At 40.7% G+C, this 9,107-nt stretch overlaps 1 protein-coding gene across 1 annotated transcript in view; it reads right to left on the bottom strand.

The window, feature by feature from the left end:
* Positions 1-2,582: 2,582 nt before the first annotated feature.
* Positions 2,583-9,107, bottom strand: part of Htra4 (HtrA serine peptidase 4) — a 14,409-nt gene continuing 7,884 nt past the window's right edge. The window contains exons 7-9 of the mRNA XM_013025237.1: positions 8,542-8,599; positions 8,031-8,126; positions 2,583-2,751 (exon numbers count right to left, since the gene is read on the bottom strand). Coding sequence (XP_012880691.1) covers positions 2,583-2,751; positions 8,031-8,126; positions 8,542-8,599 — 323 coding nt within the window. The remainder of the gene's footprint in view (positions 2,752-8,030; positions 8,127-8,541; positions 8,600-9,107) is intronic.

The raw sequence follows: 9,107 nt of genomic DNA, 5'->3' as shown, positions 1-9,107 counted from the left end.
ACTTGAGCCATGCCTCCAGCCCCTGGAATTATAAATGGTTTTCCAAATTGAGTTTCTATACTTTGTAATCTAATTTCAGAAACGCTGCTAAGCATGAAATAAAAAATGGACTTTGTGGGCAAGACTATCCCAGAACCTGTTTTTCAGAGTAATTTACCTATTAAAACAAGGTAAAATGGCTCCAAGCATACTCTTAGATAACCACTGACTTAAAGATGAAGAATCACAGACAAAATGACTCTCTGGAAATATTCTATCATTCTGTATCAGTTTTCCTAAAAGGTTCTGCTTTATCATCCTTAATATAATCACTGTTTCCATACTAGTAGAGGGAACAATTGTTGTATAAAAATTTTAAACAAGCCAGGCTTCACTGACTCACACCTGTAATCCTAGCTGCTCAGAAGCCTGAGATCTGAGGATCACACTTTGAAGCCAGCCTGGGCCGAAAAGTCCATGAGACTCTACCTCCAACCAGCAAAAAAATGAATTGTATGTATAGCTCAACTAGTAGTGCACCAGCCATGAACTTGAAGCCCTGAGTTCAAGACCCAGTACCAAAAACAAAATTTTTAAAAATTCTATTGTTATGTTTTTAAAGTTCTCCAGATGCCAGTAACTTACATTTATATTCCTAGCTACTTAGAAGGCTGAGTTCAGGATTACCATTCAAAGCCAGCCTGTGCAGGAAAGTGCCAGAAGAGGAGGTGTGTCTCATGTTAGTACCTTCAGCAAAAAAGCTCAGGGACAGTTCAAGCCTCAGGATACACATACACACACACACACACACACAGAAAGACACTAGACTTTCCTTAAAAATTTAGTACAGAACTTAAGGGCATCAAGGATGCCATATTAAAAAAACAACAACAATTCATTTTTGGGCTGATTATGTAACTCATGTAATGGGCCCTGGGTCATTTCAAGGATGTTTGGAAAATAGGAATTAAAATTATTACTTTCAACCAGGAGGTCTGTCATTTAAAAATAAAATTTCCCTATGAGTATTTACAAGTCTCATTCAGTTTGGTTGTTGTTGTTATTGTTGTTGTTGTTGTTGTTGGCAATACCAGGATTTGAATTTGGGGCCCAGAGCTTGGCTCTACCATTTGAGCCATGCCCCCAGTTCTTTTTGCTTTAGTTATTTTTTAGGTAAGGTCTTGTCGGGCTTTTTTTCCATGTAAGTCTTTAACTTCAATCCAAGACCAATACCTCCCTCATAGCTGGGATTATAATCACATACCACCATGTGGAGCTTGTGCTTTGACCAGGCTGGCCTTCAATCTTCTTTTCTCTGCCTCCCAAGTAGCTGATATTACAGGTATGGGCCACTGGGCCTGGCCAAAAACAATTTTTTTTCTAAAAGAAAACTTTGACAGCTCCAAGACTTGAAATCATGAATACTTCCAGGAAGAGCTTGGGTCTATAAATTACTCAAACTATTTTAGAGAATAAGCTCATTTCTCAGAAACACTGGGAAACAAAGCTACTTCTGCTGCAGTGATCATTTGAGAGTCACTAGTAATACTCTTATATGACAGTCTGCCACTGCCAGTTCCAATCTGACTTCTAAATAGGGGGCCTCCTCTGTCCACAAGCCTTGGCCAAACAGCCTCAGGAAGGAGCGAGCAAAGGAGTATTATTAAAACTTTTAATACTTGTATACCCTGGGCTCAGGTTGTTTCTTAATATTTGGTAGATAAGTCTTTTTGTACATGTGAGCAGTCCATGGCTATCGAAGAGGTTTAGAATGGTAGAGTACCCCCAGTCAGTATTTAATTAGACAGCCAAGCTGGGTGCCAACAGCTATGCCTGTAATCCTAGCTACTCTGGAGGCTGAGATCTGAGGATCACAGTTCAAAGCCAGCTGGGCCAGGAAAGACTGTGAGACTCTAATTTCCAATAAACTACTCAAAAAGCCAGAAGTGGCACTCTAGCTTGAGTGCTAGCCTTGAGTACAAAGAGGCTCAGGGAGGCTCAGGGACAATGCCCAGGTCCTCTGTTCAAACCCCAGGGAAAAAAAAAAAATTAGACAGCCAAGCACTCACACTTGTAATCCTACCTATTCAGGCAGAGATCTGAGGATTTGGTTCAAAGCAAGCCCAGGCAAGAAACTTCACAAGACATATCTCTAATTAACCAGCAAAATCCAAGAAGTAGAGTTCTGGCTCAAGTGCTAAGAGTGTAAGATGATAGCCTTGAAAAATAAAAGCTAAGGGAGAACACCCAGGTCCTGAGTTCAAGCCCCAGTATCTACACACACACACACACACACACACACACACACACACAATTAGAAATTGCCTATTTGTCAGTTGTTACCTTTAAATAAAATCTAATCAGCTCCAAACCTCCCTACGACTTCTTTGACTTGGATTGTTTGTAGCAGAATGGCATTCCCAGACTAAAGTTCTCTGACTGTGTCTTTGTGTGTGTGTGTGTGTGTGTGTGTGTGTGTGTTTAAGGTGTTCATTTTTCTTTATAACAGAGATCCTAAAGCCCTGCCACCACCTCTAGCACATCTTCAATACAAACCAGGTAACAGAACTTTGGTTTTGTTAGACAGTTTCTCTTTAAGACATTTAATTGATGATTTCAGGTGTGACTCTCAGGAACAGGGTCTGACCTCCCCGACGTCGCACTATGAAGGAGAGGGTGTCATTGTCCTTTACAGCCTCGATGACATCAGCTGTGGTCCTAACAGGCTGTCCATTTATGCTGATAATTACATCGTGGTCTCTCAACCCTGAGCTGGAGAGGAGAAATAAAGACCATGAACCCATAAGGAAAGTTTTCATTTTCCCCAGCTACAAAGCAGTGTGTATCTCTCTTGTGGCCCTGTTCTGCTGGCATTGGAAATACACATCAAGAAACTAGAAATAGCCTTAATCCTTCCAAATATGAGATCTGTTCTCAGATATACTTCCAAATCACCTACAGGACACCGGTCCTAACCACCATCATAAACTTAATTTCCTATCAGACTCTAAGTTTATTCCTCTTGTTTGATTGATCTGATTTGGAATGGAGAGTTTAGGTTCTGGTTTCTGTTCATCTCTGACCTCTATAAACATCAAGTACATTCCATCTCACCATCAGAAGGACAAAACCAACTCTATATTTTTTTGTATTTTTTTACATTTTTATTATCTTTAAGTAGTTGGGCAAAGAAGTTCCCATTCTATAAAACAGTCTATGAATACAAAGTGTCTGACAACATTGTCACCCATCACTCCCAACTCTGTATTTTTCAATGGCACTTGTTCCCTGCTCAGTTTGATTGGGACAGCCCATAGTTTAAGGACCTGGAGAATATGTTGAGCTGCCTTATAGACATTCTGCTTCCAGGCCATCAAAAGCTAGTCAGTACTCTGAGACAAAATTTAAAGCTCACGATGTAGCTTCTTTTTGCCAAAATTGTGATTATACTTAGGCTCTTATCATTAGCTTCATATAGAATATTTATTCTGAACACAAAAGCTAGCTCTGAAAACAAAACAACACAAATATAGTTCCAGGCTAATGATTTTGTCTTAAAGTGAAAAAAAAAAACTGACTAAAAAGGGAGCATTAGATTTAATGGCTCTAGGCAAGATGGTTTAAGAGAAATGAGAAGCTAAAAAAAAAAAAAATGACAATGTGGTAGGATTAACCAAGCTCTCTTTTTTTTTTTTCCTGGTCCTGGGGCTTAATCTCTGGCACTGTCCCTGGGCTCCTTTTTCTCAAGGCTAGCACTCTACCACATGAGCAACAGTGCCACTTCCAGCTTCTTCTGTGATTAGAGATAAGAGACTCATGGCTTTCCTGCTCAGGCTGGCTTTGAACTGTTGTCCTCAGATCTCAGCCTCCTGAGTGGCTAACGTTACAGGTGTGAGCCACTGGCGCCCAGCTGACATGTGCCATTTATAAAGAAATAGGACTGGGCACTGGTGGTTCACACCTATAATCCTAGCTATTTATGAGGCTGAGATATGAAGAATATGATTAAAGTCAGCCTGAGCAGAAAAGTTCCTGAGTTTCTTACTTCCAATTAACCAGCAAAAGGCAGGAAGTGGAGCTGTGGTTCAAGTGATAGAACACCAGCCTTGAGCTAAAAAAGCCAAGTCCCTGAGTTCAAGGCCCAGTACCAACACAAAAACAATAATATATATATATATATATATATATATATATATATATATGGCTGTGGTTGTAGTCCAGGGGGAGAAAGTGTGCTTTGCATGTACGAAGCCCTGGCTTTGATGTCCAGAACTGAAAAAGAAAGAGGAAATTTATTAACTGTATTTTTTTGGTCTTTTCTTTTTTGGTACTGGGGATCGAACCCAGGACGCTGCACTTGCTAGGCAAGTGCTTTGCCACTGAGCTATATCCCAGCCCAGAAAGAGGAAATTTAAAGCAAGAGTATGTGTGGGGAGCAAATACAGAGGCTTTTAGAACCAGGACAGATGGCTTTGGAGGATGATTTGTGGCTTTGTGAGCAAAGAAAGAACTTAATTCATAGAAAACTATGAGTAGGAAAACAGAATAAGAAAAAAACCTGTGAATTATTATTGAGTACCTACTATGCACTAGATCTGAGGATTGGCTTGCATGGGACAAAGGGCCTGTGACACAACTTGTAAGTGAATAAATGGACTTGCTGTTAGGTCTTTCAGACTTGAAAACCCATCTTCTTGGGCTGGGAAGGTGGCTCAGTGGTAGAGTGCTTGCCTTCCATGCATGAGGCCCTGGGTTCGATTCCTCAGCACCACATAAGCAGAAAAAGCTGGAAGTGGCCCTGTAGCCCAAGTGATAGAGCACTAGCATTGAGCTGAAGAGCTGAGGGACAGCACCCAGGCCCAGAGTTCAGGCCCCACAACCGAGAGAGGGGGGGGAGAGGGGAGGAGAGAGGGAGAGAGAGAGGAGAGAGAGGAAAGATGGAAGGAAGGAAGGAAGGAAGGAAAAGAAAACCCATCTTCTTGCCTGCATGCTCACAACCTATAATCCTAGCACTCAGTAGGCTGAGATCTGAGGATCATGGTCAGAGCTAGCCTGTCCAGGAAAGTCCATGAGACCCTTATGTCCAATTAACCACCAAAAATCCAGATGTGGAGCTGTGGCTCAGTTGGTAGAGTTGAGCAAAAAAGCTAAGGGACAGTGCACAGGCTCTGAGTTCAAACCCCAGTATCTTCCCACCTCAACCCCCCCCCCAAAAGAAACAGAACATCTTCTTGCCATTAAACCAACTCTGACTCAGAAATTAGAAAACATCCACACAAGCAGAATCATCACAGAGGGGTCCACATTCCTAATGTCTGAACTACTGGGTAAGTTTATTAAACTCTGCTTCCACAGGGCTGATTCCCCTGTAAAATAATAAATATAAGATTAAGATTGTTGGTGGCTCAAACAAGTATGTTGTCTGAGATTAGTAAATACTTCCTAAGTGCCAGCTGTTATCACTGTAATTATTATCCTATTCAGTATAAGTGGTGAAAATCAGGAAGGAGAAAGTCCTATATATAATAACTTCCAGCAGTACATCTCACATTCTAGCTACTAAGAATTAAAATGTTAAAATGTTAGAAATACAGGTGTGTGTGGTTCAGGAAAGGCCCTGAATTTGATCCCCAGCACTGCAAAATAAATAAAATAATAATAATATGATGTGGTGTTATTAATAATTATATGTAATTAAGAATTGTTAATAATAATAGCAAGTAATGGTAATTATACATATTGTATTTTATATAAATATATTGATATATAGTGTATTGCTTTATATGTTATATAATTGTAATTATTATAAATAATGATCAATAATTAACTTTTAATAATTATTAATTATTGTAATTGTTAATGATGGTAATGATTTTTATTGTTAATGGTAATGATTATTAGTATTGGTGGTGATGGTGGTACACACTTATAATCCCAGCACTCAGGAAACTGAAGTAAGAGGATGAAAATTTCAAGACCGACTGGGCTACATAGTGAAATCATTCCTCAAGAAGAAGAGGAGGAGGAGGTGGAAGAGGAGGCAGCAGAAGAAAAATACACTGACTGATTCAGTAGAGGTTGGAGGGTGAGCCTATGACTGCTTCTCTGCTTTTCACTCCAGCTGTTTCCAGTGGTTCTACACCTTTTGAATAACAACAGCTAAATGGAGTCACTTTGGTCTGGGCCCAGAAGTTAAAAATACAGAATTGGGGAAGGAGCAGGGCAGGAACCAGGAAAGTCTAGAAAAGCCTATGATAAGCCAAGTTTGATAACATGAGACCTAACACTTAGCTATGTTGTACTGTTGGTACCTATTTTTTCCCCCTCTGTAAGAGTACCACCATCTAAACAGATGACTGAGCTCTTGAAAAATAAAAACACTAAAGATAGTGATGAAATGTGAGGCCCCAGAAAATAATATTTGTAAGACATCCATCTCTTCCCTAATATTAACTGTTCCAAAACAACATTTAATGACATCTTCTTTGGGGACTGTTGTCATAGCTCTAACTTCTCATGCTGTCATCTGAGTTCAAAGGAAATGATGTAGAAAACCTACATACAATATATACTAAGCTTTTTAATTCTTTGTATCCTCCCATTCTTATTTATTTACCTATTTCAACTACGTAGTATTGTTTTTAATATTTGTTATTGATTACTTAATACGAGTTAATAATTACTAATGAAAGGGTAGATTTAGAGATAGCTAAGAGATAGCCCAGTTGTAAGGCACTTGCCTAGTATGTGCAAGGTCCTGAACTCAATTCCCTCCACTACTGAAAAGAAAAAAGTAGATCTGGTAATTCTCAGTAAAATAAACTTAGATTGTTTACTCATATCAATATCATTCAATACAACTACAGATATCATTTAAAATTTTCTAGTAGACTTTTTAAAAAATTGTAAGTAAAGCTAGACACTGGTGATTCACATCTATAATCCTAGCCACTTAGGTTAAGATCTGAGGATCCCAGTTCAAAGCCATCCTGAGAAGGGAAGTCCCTGAGACTCATCTCTACTCAATGACCAAAAGCCAGAAGTAGAGCTGTAGCTGAAGTAGTAGAGTTCTAGCCATAAGCAAAAAACTCCAGGATAGAGCCCAGGGCCTGAGTTCAAGCCCTAGGACTGGCACAAAAAGAAATATAAGCAAATGGAATTAATTTTAATACAATACCTTATTTTAATTCAATATACCTGAAATACTATTATTTGTGTGTAACATTTTATAATTTGGTGTATGTGTACTGGTCCTAGGGCTTGAACTCAGAGCTTGAGCAAGGCCTAGCACTCTATCATTTGAGCTATCGCACCACTTCTAGCTTTTTCTGTGTATGTGGTACTAAGGAATCAATCCCAGGGCTTCAGACATGCTAGGCAAGCACTCTACCACTGAGCCACATTCCCAGCCCTCCCCCCCCCCCCCCGCAGCTTTTATACTCAAGGCTTGTGCTCTACTACTTAAGCCACAGCTTCACATCCAGATTTTTTGGTAGTTAATTGGAGACAGACTTTTCTGACCAAGCTGGCTTTGACCTGTAATCTTCATATCTCAGCCTCCTAAGTAGCTAGGATTACAGGGATGAGCCACCAGTGACCAGCAACATTTTATAATTTTTGATAACTATTTTACACTGTTTCATGTAAGTCTTTTAAATCTACTCAAATCCTAGCTACCTGGGAGTCTGCCACCTGAGGATTCCAGTTCAAAGCCAGCCCAGGCAGGCTGCAATACTGTGAGACTCAGCCAGCAAATAGCCAGAAGTGGAGCTAATGGTTCCAGTAGTAGAGTGTCAGTCTTGAGTAAAAAAGCTAAGGGACAGCACCTAGCCTCTAAGCTAAAGTCCCAATACTGTGGCACCAAAAATCAAAAGACACCCCCCCAAAAAAAAAGATTGCCCAATACTTCTGGGTGTTTCTCATTTAAATCGATTAAAACTAAATACATTTTTAAATTCCCTTCTTGATTCATGCTGACAGAACAAGTATCGATCGTGGCACACATTTAGAAAGAACTCAGGAAGCTGGGCACAGGCCTGATCTCCACTTACCTCTCAGCAGCTGTTCCTTGTATCACTTCATAAACAAAAACCCCAGAGCTCACATCAGGGAAATCCGGATCTTGCCTTTTCATGTCTTGTAGAAGGCTAGAAGGAAGAAGGTTGGCAAAGACAACGAGGTGACTCCTGTGCCCTGGAGAAAGCCTTGACCTCTGAGGAGAACAGCCTATCTGTTCCTCTCAGGAGCACAACCTGTTCCACTTGTGCCTCACAGGCATCCAATGAGCATCGCATCGAACCAATCACAATCATTCGCCCCTGCGCGTGGTTAGATCCTCTAGGCTAAATCCTAGAATCATTGGACAAGACACAGTTAGCTCCAGTGGAAGACACTCTGTTCCGTGAACACTGGTGGTCTAGGTGCAGAATCAACTCTATAACAAATAAAACCTCTGATCAAGTATGTGGTCCCTCTGGCTGCAGCACAAATGCTGTAGCTTGGCTGTAAAAACCATCCATCCTAATATGGCTTTTGTGTCTGACATAACAAACCCATGCTTACTTCAGCGTGAGAGGCAGCATTCTCAAACCCAGGTATTTCTTCTGTGAAGGAGCTTTTCCTGGAAAGGGAAATTACAGGATATGACACACAACAAAGCTTCTTTGTTTTTGGCAGAGCTTAAAAGACACCAGACACTAAGAATCTCTGCTATTGTAGCCACCCTTACACAGTGTCTACAATGAAATAATGCTTTTAAGAACATTTGTCATCAGCACAGACATTCCTGAGGCCACAGGGTTCATTTCTACACAAGTTTAACCCAAGCATATCTGGGTACAGCTCACACTTGGTTTGGACTAGTCCCCTAACATGGTCACCTAAACCAATGTTACAGTAGCTGAGACCCAGTGATCCAGTACAGTAAAGAATTCAAACAGGCCAGGCGCTGGTGACTCACGCCTGTAATCCTAGCTACTCAGGAGGCTGAGATCTGAGGATTGCGGTTCAAAGCCAGCCCGGGCAGGAGAGACAGACTCCTATCTCCAATAAACCACCAGAAAACCGGAAGTGGCGCTGTGGCTCAAGTGGTAGAGCGCTCGCCTTGAGCTGAAGAGCTGAGGGACAGC

Source organism: Dipodomys ordii, unplaced genomic scaffold, assembly GCF_000151885.1.
Source record: "Dipodomys ordii isolate 6190 unplaced genomic scaffold, Dord_2.0 Scaffold4, whole genome shotgun sequence".
Taxonomy (NCBI): Eukaryota; Metazoa; Chordata; class Mammalia; order Rodentia; family Heteromyidae; genus Dipodomys; species Dipodomys ordii.
Note: the sequence above shows the minus strand (reverse complement) of the source record. Positions and strands in the feature narration are given on the sequence as shown.